We start from the raw sequence: 20,757 nt of genomic DNA on the forward strand, positions 1-20,757 counted from the left end.
TAATTCTGTAAAGAGGGACAGGACCAAAACATATGTGTAAGGGAAGCTATTTCCAATTGACATTTATCACATATAGGATCGATAAGAGAATAAAAGCGATGGAGTTTATCTTTAGACATATGAGCTCTATGAACAACTTTAAACTGTATTAGTGAATGTTTTGCACATAGAGAAGAAGAGTTTACTAGTTGCAGAATTTTATTCCAATTTTCATTAGAAATATGAAGGTTGAGTTCTCTTTCCCAATCATTTTTAAACTTTTCAAAAGTCCCAGAATTTATTTTTGTAATTATATTATATAATTTAGATATCACACCTTTTGGAGGGAATTTTGAATATAGTATATCCTCTAAAACAGTCGTAGTCTCCCGATTGGGAAAAGAGGGTAAAGTCGAAACTAAGAAACTCCTAATCTGCAAATATCGAAAGAAATGAGATCGAGGTAAATCATATTTCATGGATAATTGTTCAAATGACATGAAAGAGTTATCCAAGAATAAATCCGAAAAGCATGTTATACCTTTAACTTTCCAGAGTAAATAAGCTTGATCAATTAGAGAGGGATGAAAAAGGAAATTTAGTACAATAGGAGTTTCCAAGATAAAATTACTTAGGCCAAAAAATCTCCGGAATTGAAACCATATACGTAGTGTATGTTTAGCCATTGGATTATCAATTTGTTTATATAATTTATTAAGAGTAAAAGGGAGAGCAGCTCCCAAAATAGAGCTAATTGAAAAATTTTGTATCGGTTTAATTTCTAAATTTACCCAATGGGGATTTAGAGATAATTCTGAATAATTCAACCAATACCTTAAGTAACTAATATTAATTGCCCAGTAATAAATTCTAAAGTTGGGTAATGCCAACCCTCCCTCTAGTTTAGATTTCTGTAAATACTTTTTCCCCAATCTAGGATTCTTGTTTTGCCAGATATACGAGGACAGTTTAGAATCGACCTTATCAAAAAAAGATTTAGGAACAAAAATAGGTATAGCTTGGAATATATATAAAAATTTAGGTAAGATCATCATCTTAATAGCATTAATTCAGCCTATCATGGATAGGGATAATGGTGACCAATTGGTAAGTAAACTGCCGATCAGGTCCAATAGAGGGAAAAAATTAGTCCTAAACAAATCTTTATGTTTTTTAGTAATCTTAATCCCTAAATATATAAAATGGTCTCTAGCTATTTTAAAAGGTAAACTATCATAAATAGGGACCCATCCATTAAAAGGGAATAATTCACTTTTATTTAAATTCAGTTTATATCCCGAAAAATTACTAAATTGGGCTAATAAAGGTAAAACAGCAGGAATAGAATTTTCAGGATTGGAAATATATAACAATAAATCATCTGCATATAGTGATAATTTATGAATATCCCTGCAATGAATAATACCAGTAATATTGGGTGCTTCTCTGATAGCAATTGCCAAAGGTTCTAAAGCTAAGTTAAATAATAAAGGGCTAAGGGGGCACCCTTGCCTGGTGCCCCGAAATAATCGAAAATATGGCGATCTTTGGGTATTAGTAAAAACCGAGGCAACTGGGGAATTATAAAGAAGTTTAATCCAAGATATAAATATCGGACTAAAATTAAATTTTTCAAGAACTGTAAATAAATAAGGCCATTCTACTCTATCAAAGGCCTTCTCAGCATCTAGTGAAATAACACATTCTGAAGACTTATGTGAAGGAGTGTAAATAATATTCATCAATCTTCTAATATTAAAGGAGGAATAACGATTTTTAATGAATCCAGTCTGGTCTTCAGAGATAATATATGGTAATATTTTCTCTAGCCTTGTCGCTAGAATTTTAGAGAAGATCTTAGAATCAACATTCAACAAAGAAATAGGTCTATAAGAAGAACATTCGGTCGGGTCTTTATTTTTTTTCAAGATTAGAGAAATCGTAGCTCTGTAAAATGATTGTGGTAGTTTACCCAATGTGATAGATTCATCAAACATCTTAATCAGCCAGGGAGAGAGAGTAGAAGAAAAAGCTTTATAAAATTCCACAGAATATCCATCGGGACCTGGTGCTTTCCCCGAGTTCAGTGAGAAAATAGTATTATTGATCTCCGAATCTGTAATGGGTTTACTTAATTCTAAGTTATCTTGAGGTAATACTTTTGGGAATTTCAAATGTTCTAAAAAATTAAACATATTACTAAGGTCTTGAGGGGATTCTATACTATATAAGGATGTATAAAAATTTTGGAAAGATTGATTTATCTCTTCCTGGTTAACAGTCAGTTCTCCATTCTGTTTGCGAATCTCCACAATTTGGCGTCTAGCTGAAATATTCTTCAGATGATTAGCTAACAGTTTACCCGATTTCTCACTATGCACATAAAAATCAGATTTAGATCTAATTAGCTGGTTTTCAATCGAAGATATAAGTAACAAATTATATTCCATCTGCAGTTCAATTCTTTCTAAAGTTCTTCAGTAGGATCAGTCACATATTTCTTATCAATGTCTTTAATCTTCTCAACCAATAGATGAATCTTGTTTTTGATGCATTTCTTCAAAGCTACTGAGTAAGAAATAATTTGACCACGAATATAAGCCTTGAATGTATCCCACAATATTCCATAAGAAATTTCCGTAGTGTAATTTGTTGAAAAGAAAAAGTTAATTTGTTCTTTCATAAATTTTACAAAGTCTAAATCTTGCAATAATGTAACATCAAAACACCAGTGCTTAATAGTAGAAACAGAGTCTTTGAATTTAAGAGAGAGTTGTAATGGAGAGTGATCCGAAATGGCTATAATGTCATACTTACAAGCAGTTACAAGTGGAATAAAACGTGAATCAATAAAAAAGTGATCAATTCTCGAGTATGAATGGTATACATGAGAAAAAAAGGAAAACTCTTTATCTGTCGGGTGAAGAAATCTCCAAATATCAACAGCTCCAGAGTTAGTAAGGAAAGAGTTAATATATGTAGCCGATTTATTTGGTAGGAGCTGTGAAGGTTTCGACCTATCTAGCAGGGGATTCAGACAACAGTTAGAATCCCCACCCATTATTAAATGATATTTATTTAAATTGGGTAAAATAGTAAACAAAGATCTAAAAAACTCAGGGTGATCTACATTCGGGGCATAAACATTAACCATGACAACCTTAATATTGAATAATAACCCAGTAACCAATAAAAATCTGCCATTAGGGTCTACAGTGATGTCATGTTGAACAAATGTAATAGAGGGATCAATAAAAATAGATGCACCTCGAGTCTTAGAGCATGAGTTGGCATGAAATTGTGGGCCTTTCCAAGATTTAAAAAAACGCAGATTATCCTCCTTCCTCACATGAGTCTCCTGTAAAAAAATAATCTGTGCTTTCAGTCTCTGGAATACTTTAAAGACCTTCCTCCTTTTAAACATGTTGTTTAGACCATTAGCATTCCAAGAGACAAAATTAATGTTTTGATCCATTACTTAGGTCAACCCTCCAGTATATAAAGGGTTAATCAAAGCAGGGACCCATGCGCCCGGAAGAAGAATTAAGATATAAGGAAGGACCGGAAATGACGACGTGTCAGCCATATCTGTAGTTCTATAAGAAAAATCAAGAAAAAACAAAAGAAAATGAAACATAAAAACCCCTGAAGGAAAAACAAAACCCACCCCCCATCTGACCAGAGAGTGATCAGAGAGAAAAGAAGAGATAATACTAAACCTACCCCCATGTCTTCAGACGGCAGCTCCTAATATTAAGTTAAGATCCACCACCTAAACTTATAAAAAGGAGAACTCAAGCTAAAATCAAATACTAAATATTGAAAGAAAAATATTTAAAAAGAAATAAAAGAAAAATCGTAATTGTGTAGTACCTACTGATAAAACAAAGTCATAAAGAGTTAAATCATTTTAAAATTAGTTTAGAAAATGGCGAATGTAAAAAAAACCATGAAAAGTTTTAATAAACAAAAAATAAAAAATCGCCATTTTCAGTAATTCAGAAATAAAATAGATTAATATAAAATTAAACATACACTTATATATTTAAAAAAAAATTCTCACAGAGGAGAAAGAAAATATATAAAAATGTGTTAAAGATGAACAGGATAATTAGAGCTATAATGATCTATTACTTTTCGAATGGTCAGAAATCAGAATCTGACTATTAACCTGAAAAAGACCGATATCTACCGCATTTTTTATCGGTCACTCGGGCTGAGAGGTCACGCTAGACGGGAAATTAGCCGACAGCTAGTTCCGTGCTGCAGACACGGAGTCGAATATTTGACGAGCTTGGTTCTCCAGAGAAATCCTGAGCCTCGCAGGATACAGCAGCGCAGGTTTCAGTTTCTTCTCAAAACATTCGGACATCAGATCTTTAAACAGTCTTCGAGCGCGTACTACCTCCGGACTAAAATCTTCATAGGCTCTTAGACTAAAGCCACGAACAGTCACATTTCCAAGTCTTCTGGCTGTACGAATCAATCTATCCATTGTACTCACGTAATGCATACGGACCATCACCACTCTGGGTTTGGAAGCTTCAGCATTTCGGTTCCAGATACGATGTACTCTATCAAGTAACGGTGGATCAGCAGGGAATTCGGATGGGTATGCTTCTTTTAAAAGCTCGACAAAAAACGTCAGGAGATCTCCTTTCTCAATGCCTTCAGGAATTCCAACCAAACGAATATTTTGTCTTCTGGAACGGTTCTCTGAATGAATGCTTTTCAGCTGGAGCACTTCTAGTTGTTTAATTGCTTTGGAAAGTTTCTGTTCGACCTCAGTCAGTCTAATCTCTTTTTGTTGAACTTCAGTTTGAAGAGCTGCAATTAAGGTATGTTGTTTTTTGGTTTCAGCTTCTGAGGCAATTAAAGCTGTACGAAGTTCAGCTAGGTCTTTTTTGCGACAAACATCTTTGAATTCATCATGAAAGAATTTTAAAAAGTCAGCGAAGGTCATCTCACTTAGTTTAATGTCTGGTTGTTTCTTCTCTCGGCCGTTACCTTCTTCTGCCCGGGTTTCAGCTCGTGTAGCTTTTCCTTCAGTCATTTCTTCAAAATTTTCAGACTCAAGTATAATTAGAGCAATAATAAAGATCTTTCTGACTTCTGTGAAGTTAGTTCAAAGGTGGATACAGGTTAAAAATAGTATATTTTATGGAGCAAAAACCAAAATGTGTTCACTCCATGAGCGCCACCTGGAGACCTGGAAGGAAGTAAATTTTCGATGCAATCTCAAAGAGGTTAATCAGATTGCGAAGAAGTGGATTGGAGCTACTAACCATGTCAAAACACGAACAGAAATGAATTTCAACCTACCGGAGAAGATCTTTATTGAGTTTACTGGTCAACAACCCCCCCAAAAATGCCACCGTGCTCAATCTGTTCCCAACAATAAATTACCCAGATTCCTCCCAACATACATCTCCAGATTTTAAATGTCTTTCTCTCTGCACCGGTTAATTATATGGAATAAAGCTCAGCATTTGGATGAACCCTTCTCCAATAACAATGGCGTGAAGCAAGGCTGCGTTCTCGCATCAACCCTCTTTTCAATCTTCTTCAGCAAGATGCTGAACCAAGCCATGAAAGACCTCAACAATGAAGATGCTGTTTACATCCGGTACGGCACGGATGGCAGACTCTTCAATCTGAGGCGCCTGCAAGCTCACACCAAGACGCAAGAGCAACTTGTCCGTGAACTACTCTTTGCAGACGATGCCGCTTTAGTTGCCCATTCAGAGCCAGATCTTCAGCGCTTGACATGCTGTTTTGCGGAAACTGCCAAAATGTTTGGCCTGGAAGTCAGCCTGAAGAAAATTGAGGTCCTCCATCAGCCAGCTCCCCACCATGACTACCAGCCCCCCCACATCTCCATCGGGCACACAAAATTCAAAACGGTCAACCAGTTTACCTATCTTGGCTGCACCATTTCATCAGATGCAATGATCGACAACGAGATAGACAACAGACTCGCCAAGGCAAATAGCGCCTTTGGAAGACTACACAAAAGAGTCTGGAAAAACAACCAACTGAAAAACCTCACAAAGATAAGCGTATACAGAGCCGTTGTCATACCCACACTCCTGTTTGGCTCCGAATCATGGGTCCTCTACCGGCATCACCTACGGCTCCTAGAATGCTTCCACCAACGTTGTCTCCGCTCCATCCTCAACATTCATTGGAGCGACTTCATCCCTAACATCAAAGTACTCGAGATGGCAGAGGCTGACAGCATCGAATCCACGCTGCTGAAGATACAACTGCGCTGGGTAGGTCACGTCTCCAGAATGGAGGATCATCACCTTCCCAAGATCATGTTATATGGCGAGCTCTCCACTGGCCACGTGACAGAGGTGCACCAAAGAAGAGGTACAAGGACTGCCTAAAGAAATCTCTTGGTGCCTGCCACATTGACCACCGCCAGTGGGCTGATATCGCCTCAAACCGTGCATCTTGGCGCCTCACAGTTTGGCGGGCAGCAACCTCCTTTGAAGAAGACCGCAGAGCCCACCTCACTGACAAAAGACAAAGGAGGAAAAACCCAACAACCAACCCCAACCAACCAATTTTCCCCTGCAACCGCTGCAACCGTGTCTGCCTGTCCCGCATCGGACTTGTCAGCCACAAAAGAGCCTGCAGTTGACGTGGACATTTACCCCCTCCATAAATCTTCGTCCGCGAAGCCAAGCCAAAGAGAATGGAACGTGTTCTAAAATTACGGTAAAATGGACACGTAAACACCCTTGTAGTGCCGGCAGTTATGGTAATCGAGCTGGTATCAATCACATGGATTTATTTTGGAAGTACCCCACAGTGCATAGTCCTGGCTATGAGTAAGATGCGTATGTAACCCGGCAGAGATGCATGGCAAGGAATTGCTTTTACGCAGGATGCTCGTTTCTGGTCACCAACTCTCCCCACAGTTTCAATCCATAAACATGGCTCGACCTTCCTTTAGGTTTCGGGGGATTTGTAAAGTAACCAGTCGTTTACTGTTTATTTCTGAACTCTATTCAGCGTCAGAAATATAATTTATTTTCCTTTTTTTACAGTAATATCAGTGACTATTAAGATCCTGTCCCGAGGGAACTGCGGTCTGTCCAAAAATGTCACGCTTTACCTCCTTGCAATGGCGGCGGCGGATCTACTGATCGTTATTTTCGATCTGATAATGAGGCAGATACCAATTGCCTACAGGTACAACTTCCGTTTCCTCAAGTCCATCCCTTTGTGTAATATTCACGCCGTCCTTCTTTATACAGTGACAGATTGGTCTGTCTGGTACACCGTCGCATTCACCTTTGATCGGTTTGTAGCCATTTGTTACCAGAAGATGAAAAGGAATTATTGCACCGAGAAAACGGCGACGTTTGTACTTGGAACGGTGAGCGTGCTAAGTTTTTCGAAGAACATTTTCTGGTATTTTATGTTCACAGGTGAATATTTCGTTGATAATACCCCTTGGTTTTGTTTGACAAGAGAAGGTGTTCTGACATCAGAGAACTGGGCAACAGCCACATTCGTTCATCATATCTTCACACCGGCAATCCCATTTGTCCTCATTTTGCTGCTCAATGGGTTAACTGTAAGACATATTCTGGTGACTAGCAGGGTGCGCAGAAGACTTCGAGGTGCCAGCAGTCGGGAGAGTTTTCGAGACCCAGAGATGGAGAGCCGCAGGAAATCCGTCACTTTGCTGTATGCTATCTCGGCGAATTTCATCCTGTTATGGTCGCTGTTCACAGGGTATTTCATATGGGTCCAGTTGTATTATGTTCGCGTTGTGTTTGTCAGTCCAGCTATTTTTGTGCAAGACCTAGGTTTCATGCTGCAGCTGTTGAGCTGCTGTACAAACACGGCCCTTTACACCATTACCCAGAAAAAGCTCAGGGAACAACTGAAGGAACTAGTGAAATCTTCCATCTCTCGAGTTGTGAAATGTGCTCAATGACGCGAGGAGCCAAGAAATCTTTATCGTCAGGCGCAATTTAAATAATTAATTTGACAACGAGGTGTGATCAAATAAAATATCACCCCTCAGAGGCAAAGAGAGATTGATGTAATCCTAAAGGAAACCTCGGAGTAAAGTCCCTCGAAGTAATGATCAAAATTAAACAGACTTCAAATGACACAAACTAGTTCATCTACGACGATGACCATGGGACCTGCAATTAAAATAATGCTTCGTACCTCACAAGGAATTCAATCTGTTCTTGCATTCCCGATACATTAAACAAACCGAACCTCATGCAGTAACTGAAAATAGTATAGAGCTCAGAAATACCGTGGCTGTGCCGAGGTAGAAAGGTAGCTAAATTGGTAGAGCTCATAATACATTTATTAGGTTACAAAGTTATGCATTGGTTCTTACCTAAACAAATACGACGATAATACCGTTTGGTGTACCATTGGAACATCGACTGACGAAGTCGAGGAATCTAATTGAACACGTCCAAAGCCAGTGCCAGGCAGAAGTTGTAAACAATATTTTATCATTAGTTCAAATACCCTAAGGCATGCACCCAATATAAAGCAGCAGGTACCAATTCAACGAATCATAATTACGATAAACTTTTAAGTGGAACGTCAAATCAGACCTACAAAATATCTTAAAATAAAAATAACATTAAAATCTTCACAATGAAATTAGACGTTAGAATGAGCGATTAACGTGTAAAAGTACAACTATTTAAATTCATAAAACAATTCCAATCTTTATGGAATACCGACGGGGCATGGAAAATGCAAACCAGCGGAGCAGATCAAGAATTAGCATCAAAATAACTCAGTAACTCCTGCGATTTAGAAACTCAATATAACGTTCCGCTGTAGAGCCACAGAGTAGCTCTTGATAACTCTCTCACACATGAACACACACACACACACACACACACACACACACACACACACACACACACACTTAAACACACACATACACATCCACACACGGGCACACACACACACACACACAGACACACACAGACGCAGACACACACACACACACACACACACACACACACACACACACACACACACACACACACACACACACACACACACACACACACACACAAGGCTGGCCGGCCAGATCGATGTCAATGTCTCTTGCTTTACAATGGAGTCTGCCGGTCGCTCACACTGTCCACTGTTCACTCACGTCAACCGCTGTGTCATGTTCTGCCACTCGTGCATCGGGCCTGCTAGTCACACACAACGTTAGCAACAGAGGACGTTGGCTAAACTGTTGGTAGAACTAGGTGCTAGTTTAGTGTAGTCGTGCTCAGCAACATGATGCTCAGAAGATAGAAATTAGCTAAAAGCTGACACACAAAATATGTCAGAACAATGAAGGTCGCAGCAGCATCTGAGAGAACAATAGAGCATTTGTTGATATGCACCTGCACCGATTAGCACCCTGAGACTTCGCAGATGTGAGAAACTAGCTTTAGTATTGATAAGCTGTGGTCTTAGGATTGGTAAAATATTATACAGCAAGCGTACTAACTTAGAGATACTTTGTATATGAGAGGAACTAATTATTGGTTGTTAAAAGATGAGGTCGATTATGATTGGTGTTACATTATTCAGAATGCTACCGATCAGGAAAAAAAAGAATGTATTGGAGCTGCTCGGGGGGACTTTTGTCACTGATTCCTGAATGACAGTTCAGTAGTAGCGGTGAATGAAATTAACCCAATCTGCAGATTAAAGAATGATCCAACCAAGACTGTAGTTGAATTCAGTCATTTCGTGTGAGCACCCTGCGGAATCGGGATCCACACAACCATCTCCCACAAACCTCAATACCTTTGGGTATTTCACTCAGAAGCTCACGCGTGACCTATAACCGCACCTGGTGCAACTCATGTTCCATTCCACTGGCCAAGTCAGCTGTTCGCATTTTCATCCAAGGACAGACCGAACCAGTCGATGGCACTTAACTTCAAGCAATGTCAGGAAGCTCAAAACAGCGTCCCTCCTCTAAGACTTCGGAAAACGTGTCTCTCTCAGTGAATGAGAAGATCCTGAGAGAATGTCATTTGTTGTACATGGACTCCGAGTGCGGTAAATGTGCTATTGAACATATAAATTCAGTATATTTATAGGCAACAGCTCAATCCTACTGCAGTGCATGTTTGTATGACACAAACATGTTTCAGATACCAACGACTATATTTTTGTATCTGTGAGGTGGATCTCGGGGTTCAAGTCGTCTGAAATGGCAGCAATTCATCTTTGTATATTTCCATCTATGAGTCTTTCCCTCCTTCTCCCTCCCTCTCTTCCTCTTACCATCATGCTCTCTCCTCCTCAATCTCTCTTCCCCATTCCAACACAAAGAGTAAACATGCTCCTTCCACATCTAGGCAAACCTAAATTTGACCGCTGTTGAATATTCGATAGTATGTTTAATCACAAATATGCAATAGATGTAGCCTTTATGATTCACTCTTGGACACCAGAGCATGTAAATTTTCAAACAGCGGGAATGAGGCAGAGATCGAGAATGGAGTCATCATTTTTAAGTTTAAGGAAATCGGAAGAAGATTCCCAAAATGACGAAATTGGAATGACATTCCCAGACTGCGGCAAAGGGAATGAGACTAAAAGTGTGAAAGAACCCATCAAAGCTTTATGCTTGGAGGAATATGAAAACTTCTGGTGAAAGTGGAACGCGAAAGTGGCAGGATATAGGAATGGATATTTCTGTTTCGTCTTATGTCAGTGGTAAAAGGATAAAATATGATCGTAAGCGAGTGAGAGAATTCGAACGAGGATGGAACATTCAACCAGAAGAACACGGTTGAGAGGATGAGAGCAAAAGGAATAGGAATGAGCTTTCAAATGACTGGACGAATGTGAAATTCGGACACTTGGGGAACAGAAATCCGGTTCAAGAAATAAGCGAATTGATGGAGATTCTAAGAATCAGGGAACAGAATCTGGGAATGAAGTGCGAAACATTGAGTGACAAAATGACAATAAGCCATGATTTTAGGAATTGAAATAACGTTTATAATTTGAAAATAGGCTTGATCTCCACAGTCATAAAAAATATGAATAGAGGTGTTAGTGGAGAGATTTTCTCCGAGAAAGGAAATAGATGGTCTTCTCGAAGAATGAACAAAGACGAAATTCCCTCAGGGAACCATATCTGTAAAACGAAGAGAGGGAGTGAAATTATAAGCATGTAAGAGTTGGTGTCAAATGTCGAGAGAGAGGGAATCAAGTTCCAATATGCAGTTCAAATACTGCACATGGGATGGAGATTCTATGAGATCAGTTCAGAAAGAGGAAAGTGTAATATCAGACTCAGAGCGACGTAGGAGGAATGAGATTAAAAAATGAAAACATGCCATTGAATTTATCTCTGTGATGGAACTGCAATTATATTCTCAGAGTGAAAGCAATTAATTTTAATATTGAGAGAATTCAATGGAAATTCCTTGAGTAAAAATGGAAGTGCGATTGAGTATGAGAAAATATGTATGGGATTTTGAATGTGAAAATAGAATGGGAGAGATGATAACAAAGCAACGTTACAAAATAAGTGTAACATTCAGGGTGCTAAAAAGTTTCAAAGAGATTTTCAGACGGAGTTTATCGGAATGAAACTGACGGTAAGATTCAAGTGGGGACGAGGAAGGTTGTTTTCAAGCCATTGCATCATCGAGAATGCTAGTTACAACTACAGAGTCGGACTGTGAGAGAAATGCACTTTAACAAGTGGAGAAGCAGGAAATAGCCAACGTTGCGGAAATATGAGAATAACTGACATTTTCACTTTCTCTCTTTGTTGTTGCTATTTGATGTTCTGAATATTGCCAGAGTTTTATTTATGTTTCAGATTTCTCGGCCTCTGCATCTTTTCTCGTCTGTCAATCACCGTTTGTTGAATTGATTTTAAATTACGTATCATGCATTATTCTTCTTTTACAGGGCTAGTGAGCATCGCCCGACAGCTGGGCCCCAGTCTCTTGGCTCCAAGACAAAAGATTATAGTGATGCTCATGGAAAACCATTAGGCCGGCAAGAGTTCCTTCATGAATTGGTGAGAACGAGCTTTAGTATAGAACAGCAAAACGGACACATCTATTTCCTCTCTTGGTTGGTGGGTAATTCATTTAGCTGTGAGGGTTAACTGTGAGACTCAACTCACTTAATCTAACAGCTACTGGGATTATATATCGTCCATTGGAAGGATTTTATCCATTTCTCACTATTTGTCTGTCTCCACTCTCTCTGTTCCCTGGATAATGACTTCCAATCCGTGACATCCGAAATAACCCCTTTCTCTGATAAACTCGGATCGCTCCTTACTGGCGATGATAAAGCCCACGTTTGTATCTCCTCTTATTTTCCTAATTCAGTCTTTGACCACCTACCACAGGAAGAAAAAGGACCGAGTATCTCTGGTCCTCACTTTCTTCTTCTTCATCATCCACATCCGAGATATTATTTGACACTTCCGTCAACTTCGATGTGATACCACTAACAACCATATCGTCCCCTCTCAATTCTTCTTCATTTTCGCCGGGATCTTTCTGTCCTAAACCCTCTGGTTCACTCTTCCATTCTCACTCACATTTCCATCCCATCCACCACAGCTCGCTCTAATTGTAGAAAGTTCTAAACTTGTCGCTGCATTTTCTCGCTCATCAGGAACATAAACTGTCGTCCTAAGTGAGATAAAACTTTACATGGACATTTTCCAGCCTCATCCACTACATGATTTGAACTCGCTGTGGAATCATCTTGATTGGTGAGACCAATCTCAGATTAGCTGGCTGCTTTACTGAACACAATATCTGTGTTTGTAGTTCTTAACCTAAGCTTGCTGTAGACAATCATTTGAACTACCCCAACTCTTCCTACAATGACGCGTTAGTTCGTGTCCTCATCGTTTGTTGAGTGACGCTAAATGTAAATTTCTGGAACAATACATCATATTCTTCATGGACAGTTTAAACTTAATAGCATTAAACATCGATTTTCCTTATGTTAGATACCGCAAACACTTTCCAACATTTCTTTCCCCACTCCTGTACTTATTTACCCCTCTCTATATTTTCTTCCTTCCTAGTCGTGTCTCCCTCTGCCTACCTCTTCATCTTTAGAACCCTCTGCCCTATACACAACAACTATGAGCCCCAGAAATTTTATTCCTCCCTTAGATAATTAATTTTACCCCTTCCCTCTGGTCATGATAAAGGATTTAGACCCCAAAGGCTGACTGACTATTTGTACCCATGGATGCTATAAGACCTGTTGAGCTCCTCCGGCACTTCTTCATTTGCTTAATGTTCCAGCATCTGCAGCTTGCACGTTAATTTCACTTCACAGAAAGCCTTAGTTATGCGAATGGGCAGAGGTACAATGCTTTAAATTATTTAAACGAGAATACGATCATGCAGCAGTGGAATGAGCGTCAGAAAATTATCATGTCAGACATCTTATCTTGTATAGAAAAAGATATTCTTTCCATAACCAAACAAAACTGCATCTCTGAATACCACCTATCTAAAGACAATACATTTCTATTCTTCCAAGTAATCGCTATACATTTCTTGGCCACTGCCAGCGCTAAGTAAATAAAAGAGATCTGGTAATTATCTAATTCTAAATCAATGAAAATGTAAAAAAGATGTCTTTTTATGAGTTAAAGTCGACCCCATTTATGATTATATAAAATTTAAATAAGTATCTCTTTATTTGCATCTCAGCATCCCTGAATAGAAACATCTTGTATGAAAATAATGCCTAGTTAAATTAAAAACATGTCACCACATAGAGAAAAAAATGTGCCATAATAGCGGTGCGGTCTCCAATTTACTGTGCAATGCGACATTCGTGGAACAGCTGCATTTGGAACTACTGATTTCTTACAACATCACTTAATGTCTAGTTTCCATACTTTAGTTTCTGGTCCATTCGAAGGGACCTTATAAGTATACATTCATTAAATTATCTCTGGATTTGTCTGTTAGTCTCACTCCATTCTACCAATTAAGGATCTTCTTATCATCTCCCAGGCTGGTAATAAGAAAAGAATGCAGCCCCCCTTTTCTCTTCCAGTCACCAAGTTAAAACTTACATTTTTAACATATTCTTACAATCTACTTTCTCATTCACTTATTTTTATCATTTCGTGACAACTTATAACTGAATGATCAGATGAAAAACAACTTCACATAAGCAGCAGAGAAGTATTATTGAAAGAAGAATAATTGATAGAGTGATAAATTCCTTTCCAAGCCATTGTACTCAAAGTGTTCCAAATTATTATAGGATCAGTGTAATAATACTGGACAATGAAGATTTTATTCACTAAACACCTTTGGGTTTATGTTTTGAATTTTTGGCAGCTGGTCATGAAAATCACCTTATTACTGTCCTATCACATACACTTTTCTAGATATGGCATATTTTTGTGATTTCCTGTCATATTTTAAATCTACTTGTATATTGCCCATAAAACAAGCTGTTTTGGTCAGTCCAAGCATGACCGAGTATGCACTCAATGCAAGTGCGATGCAAATAATTTTGCATAGGTTTGGGCATGCTTAGTCAGGATAGATGCAGACAGGCTATAAACACAGCTCACATATACAGATGCTGTGCATTACATTGATTATAGATTGAACGCATGTTAATGCACTTGTTCTTCAGCCAATAGTATAGTGAGTACAGTTATGTCTTCTGGAAGATCGAATACACTATAAATATCTCATTAATGTCCTTAAAGATTTGGTTAGTTATTGTATAAGACATTGGTAGAGCCAAATTTAGAGTGCTGTGTGCAATTCTTATAACTACAGGAGAGATATCAATAAAATTGAAAGAGTGCAGGGAAGGTTTACTAGGATGTTGCCAGCACTTCAGGAAGGGAGTTACAGGGAATGTCTCTGGAGTGTTGAAGAATGAGGGGAGAGTTGATGGATATAATACAAAATTATGAGATAGAGTAAATATAAGTAAGATTTTTAGACACTAAACAGAGGGCATGGGTTAAGGGTGAAAAGGGAAATGTTCTGGAAGAAAAATAGTTTGGCATAAACCAGAAGGGCATAATTGGAGTCACGTGATGGAGTAGTGGCCAGTCATGAAAACCAGCCCTCTCCAGGAAAATAGAAAAAAAGTTAGGAAAAAGCAAAGCTTAATAGAAATAGAGTACAAGAAATAGAAGATAAAGATACAGAGAAGAGAAACAAGAAGAAAGTAAGAACAGCTGGAAAAAAAGAAGAAAAAAGTCACCAGAGAAGAAGGAAGAATGCCTTACCTGCAGGAAGGAACAGGACACTGTGGTGATGAGGAGCGCCCAACCCTTGAGGTCAGTCCCTGCCCTACAGAATTGCGAACCCCGATCGGTGGACTGGAAAAATGGCTCTCTGAGCCAAACAAAAGTGCGCAACTGCACAATCTAAGGTAAAGGAAACCACCGACAGGAGGGGGGCTCTGCCAAGGAGAGGGCAACCAAGGCATGACCAGCTGAGGGACACCCAACACCAGGAAGATGAGGAAAGCAGCAGGAGAGGGAGTGTAGTACCAGGTGAGGAAGAAAGTTGATGGGGTGAACGGCAAGAAGAGCAGCAGCAGAAGGCTCGACAGATGAGCAGCCCAGAAGGGGAGGACCAACAGCAAGAGGCCAAGCAAGAAGAGACCCAACAAAGTGAGACAAGCAACTCATCCGAAAAACCAGAAGAGACACAGATACAAAGAAGAGAAGAAGAAGAAGACACAAACATAGGTACAGACACAGAAGAAGAGGAAGAAGAAGACCAAGATTTTCCACAGAGAAATAGAAAGTAAAACAGATGGACAGAATATAGATAATTTTTTTTGAAGAACAAATGAGATCATTAAAAGAATGGTTGTCATTAGAATTTAGTGCAATTAAAATAAAAATGAAAAGAACAGAAGAAAAAATGCAAAGATTAGAGCTAGTCATGACAGAAATAGGGAAAAGATTAGAAAATGTGGAAGAATGAGAAACGGCTGTAGAAATAGAAGTAAATGACAAGAGGAAAATTAGAAGAAAGTGATAAAAAAAATTAAAGAGACAAAAGAGTTGTTAGCTCAGAAAATTGATAAGTTGGAAAATTATAGTAGACGAAACAACATAAAAATAGTGGGCCTAAAGGAAGATGAAGAGGGCACAGATATGAAGGAATTTATAAAAGAATGGATCCCGAAGGTCCTGGGAATGAAAGAAATGCAGGAAGGAATGTAAATAGAAAGGGCACACACAGCACTAGCTCCAAAATCACAGACACATCAAAAACCAAGATCGATTTTAGTAAAATTTTTGAGATATACAACAAGAAAATATACTGGAGCAGGGAAGGAATAAAATTAGAGAAGATAATAAACCATTGGAATACAAGGGTCAAAAAATATTTTTTATACCCAGACAAAAGTTTTGAACTCTTAAAGAAGAGGAAGGAGTTTAATACAGCAAAATCGATCCAATGGAAAAAAGGATATAAATTCACGTTAAGTCATCCAGCTGTGCATAAAATATTTATAACCGGGGAGCAAAACAGACTGTTCTCAGATCCGGAGGAAGCACAATAATTTGCAGAATGCTGTAGGACAAAAGGAGAGATGACGAGATGTAATAAGTATGAAGAACGGTGATAAAGTGTATATAAAGATGTAAAAACAAAGTATATGTAAAGAACTAAAGAAGGGAAAGAGAAGGGAAGGAAGGAAGTAAGGGAAAAAAGGGAGAACTTTGTTATATGTGTAAAAAAAGTGTTTTCTGGGGGGTTGCGGGGAGAGAATAACGGTCACTGCAAAATCAGTTGACGCTTGCAAGCAGGATCGCTTGTGGGAGTTGTGGTTGCCCGGCAAGGGATAAGGGGCAACTCAGAGAGTAGGGGGGGGTATTTGGGGTTAAGGTAATATTGGATGTGGGAGTTGTTGGAGTATTTTATGTTTTAAATGTGTTGTCATACAAGGAGTTTAAAAAGGGAAAACTGAGAGATGAAAATGAGGAAAAGGGGGATGGTGGTGGTGGTGAGGATGCAGAAATGAGGTGTAAACAGGATATGAGATGCTCTCGTTGAACTATATAACTATAAACATTAATGGAATACATAACCAAATTAAATGAAAAAGGCTATTAAATTTACTGAAAAAAGAAAAAAATAGATATAGCATTATTGGAGGAAATGCATCTAACTGAAATGTAACATAACAAATTAAAGAGAGACTGGGTAGGACACGTAGTGGCAGCATCATATAATTCAAAAGCTAGAGGTGTAGCTATATTAATTAATAAAAATGTACCAATCAAAATAGAGGAGGAAATAATAGATCCAGCAGGGAGGTATGTAATGATAAAGTGTCAGATATATTCATAATTTTGGAATTTGCTCAGTATATATGCACCTAATAAGGAGGATCAAAAGTTTATGCAGGATTTTTTTTTGAAGTTTGTAGATACACGAGAAAATATATTGACAGGAGGGTATTTTAACCTTAATTTGGATCCAATGTTTGATAAAACTGGACAAAAGACAAGTAAAAAGAATAAAGTGGCCAAATTTATGGTTAAATCAATGCAGGAAATGAAACTTATGGATATATGGAGGAGGCAGCACCCACGAGAAAAGGAATACTCATATTAGTCAAGTAGGCATAAAACATACTCAAGGATTGATACATTTTTATTGTCAGCCCATATTCAAGGGAGAGTTAGGAAAACTGAATATAAAGCTAGATTACTATATGATCATTCACCCCTGTTATTAGCAATAGAACTGGAGGACATCCCACCAAGAACATATAGATGGAGGTTAAACTCCATGCTACTTAAAAGGCAGGAATTTAGAGAGTTTATTGAAAGCTAAATTAAAACATATTTTGAAATAAATACGGAATCAGTGAAAAACAAATTTATATTATGCGATGCAATGAAAGCCTTTATTGGAGGGCAGATAATAAGTTATGTAACTAAAATGAAAAAGGACTACAATCGGGAAATAGAGCAGTTGGAAAGGGAGATAGTACAGAAATGGAACTGGTAAAAAGGGATGATATAATGAAAAGGAGAAAATTGGCAGACAAAAACAATAAAAAATGAAACATTACAAATGTACAAGGTGGAGAAGAACATAATGAAAATAAAGCAAAAGTATTACGAACTTGGAGAAAAAAAAAAACACTTAAAATATTTGCCTGGCAAATTAAAACAGAAAAAGCTAAAAGAACTGTATTGGCATCAAGGAAAAAGGACAAACAAATTAAATACAACACAATAGAGATTAAAGAGCTTTAAGGAGTTTTCTGAACAATTATACCAAACTGAGAACAAGGGGAAAGATGATAAAATAGGAGAATTTTAGCTAAAATTGAACTGCTGAAATTGCAAGAAGGGGAACAAAACAAACTGATAAAACCATTTGAAATAGAGGAAATACAGGATATATTAAAAAAGGTGCTGAACAATAAAATGTCTGAAGAGGATGGATTCCCAATTGAATTCTATAAAACATTGAAAGAGTTATTAATTCCTCCTCTCCTGGAAGTAATGAACCAGATAGAAGAAACACAAAACTCGCCAGATTCATGTAAGACACCAATAATTACAGTAATACCAAAGATGGGAAAGGATCCACTAACACCAGCATCATATAGAACAATATCTCTACTTAATTCAGATTATAAGATAATAGCAAAATTATTAGCATACCGATTGGTCGATTGTGTACCAAAAAGTGTACAACAAGATCAAACTGGATTTATTAAGAAAAGACGAACAGTGGATAATGTCTGTAAACTTATTAATCTAATTCATCCTGTTCAAGGAAATAAGAAGCCAACAGTTGCTGTTGCTTTAGATGCAGGAAAAGCCTTTGACAGAGTAGAATGGAATTATTTATTTAAAATATTACAGAGGTTCAATCTACTAGGAAAATATATTAATTGGATAAAAGGATTATATAATGGACCATTGGCGAAGGTAACAGTAAATGGATATGTCTCAAACTAATTTAAATTAAGTAGGTCAACTAGACAGGGATGTCCATTATCCCCCTCATTGTTTGCTTTAGCAATAGAACCATTGGCAGAACTGATAAGAACAGAAAATAAAATAAATGGGATAAAAATAATATTTACAGATGATATCATAGTATACTTAACAGAACCAGAAATATCAATAAAAGAATTACATAAGAAATTGAAGGAGTATGGAGAAATATTGGGGTACAAAGTCAATGCAAATAAAAGTGAAGTGATGCCAATGAGTAATGCGGATTATACAGAATTTTAAAAAGAATCACCATTTAAATGGCAAACACAAGCAATCCGAAACATAGGTATTAGGTTAGATAATAACTTAAGCCACCTGTGCAAACTAAATTATCTGCCACTAATAAAGAAATTGCAGGAAGACTTAGAACATTGGAAAGAATTACCGCTAACATTGATAGGGATTACATTAAAATTAATGTCTTCCCAAGAATACAATACTTATTTCATTCATTATTTCCTTTAACAGAGAAATTTATTAATGAACTAAAGAGAATAATAAGGAAATTCTTGTGGAAAGTGGGAAACCAAGGATAGCATTAGATAAATGAACGGAGTGGTTTGCAGTTACCAAACTTTAAAAATTATTATAGAGCCACACAATTAAGGTATTTATCAGATTTTTACCAGAAAAGGGAAAAACCAGACTGGGTTAAGATAGAACTAGATAAAATAGGGGAGAAGGTACCGGAACATATATTTAATAAGTGTGATGAAAAGCTGGTACAATATAAAAGCTCACCAGTACTGCATCATTTACTCAATATATGGAAGAAGATCCACTTAGAAAGGAAAAAAAAAATGAATTACCAAATACCAAAATTACTATTGATGGAAAATCAACGAATCCTTTTGACAATAGATAATCTTTCCTTTAGAGAATGGGAGAGAAAAGGAATCAAAAGAATAGAAAATTGTTTTTTGGGAAATAATTTATTAACATTTGAACAGTTGAAGTACAAATATGGAATAATTCACGGTACAATGTTTGCATATCATCAACTGAAAGCTTGGCGGGAGTCACGTAATGGAGTAGTAGCCGGTCAGGGAACTCCAGCCCTCTCTGGAAAAGTTTAAAAAAATACACAAAACACAAAGGTACAAGAATAAAAATTAAAACAAAGTGAAAATAAAGGTGGGAAGAAAATGGCAGCGAAGAAAGAAAAGTCGAAAGCAACGGGAAGAAGAGAAGAAGAAAAAATGTCGGAAGAAGAAGGTGAAGGCCTTACCTGTTCGAGCAGGCCCGCCGTGGAGAGAGAAGCCCACTCCCTAAGGTCAGTGGAAGTCCCGAGCTCGGGACTATAAAAATGGCTCGCGAAGCCAAGTAAAAGTGCGCAACCGCGCATGAAAAAAAAACACTGATGGGAGGGGGGACCAGCTGAGGAGTCGATCTCCACAGCTGAGGATAACAGCTGCAACACAACAACAGGAAGAGAACATAGAAAATAAAGAGAACAGGAAAGAAGAGAGAAAAAAGAAAACAAGGAAACAACAGATGGCCAACCCAGAGGAAGAAGAAGAAGAACATAGAGAAATGGAAGAAGAAGGGAAAGGCAAGACAATGGATATATATTTTTTTAAAGAATATATGGAATCAGTAAAAGAATGGCAATTACAAGAATTTAGTGAAATAAAAAGAAGAATTAAAAGTGCAGAAGAAAAAATGAATAGAATAGAGATGGTCATGTCAGATATAGCAAAAAGATGGAAGGTGGAAGAACGAGAAACAGCCGT

At 37.7% G+C, this 20,757-nt stretch overlaps 2 protein-coding genes across 4 annotated transcripts in view; both read left to right on the forward strand.

Annotated features, from left to right (window-relative positions):
* Positions 1-20,757, forward strand: part of LOC138764905 (probable G-protein coupled receptor 139) — a 138,712-nt gene that overhangs the window by 83,401 nt on the left and 34,554 nt on the right. For 2 of the 3 annotated variants that reach the window (XM_069941334.1, XM_069941335.1), the window contains exon 2: positions 11,926-12,037. The gene's annotated coding sequence lies outside the window, so the exon portion shown is untranslated. Of the gene's footprint in view, positions 1-7,133; positions 7,183-11,925; positions 12,038-20,757 lie in introns of those variants that run through there. The other variant, XM_069941336.1, reaches the window with a different exon arrangement.
* LOC138765534 (probable G-protein coupled receptor 139) lies at positions 7,115-7,936 on the forward strand. Its single transcript, XM_069942564.1, has one exon. The coding sequence runs from the start codon at positions 7,115-7,117 to the stop codon at positions 7,934-7,936; it is 822 nt and encodes a 273-aa protein (XP_069798665.1).

Source organism: Narcine bancroftii, chromosome 5 (genome assembly GCF_036971445.1).
Source record: "Narcine bancroftii isolate sNarBan1 chromosome 5, sNarBan1.hap1, whole genome shotgun sequence".
In the NCBI taxonomy this organism is placed as follows: domain Eukaryota; kingdom Metazoa; phylum Chordata; class Chondrichthyes; order Torpediniformes; family Narcinidae; genus Narcine; species Narcine bancroftii.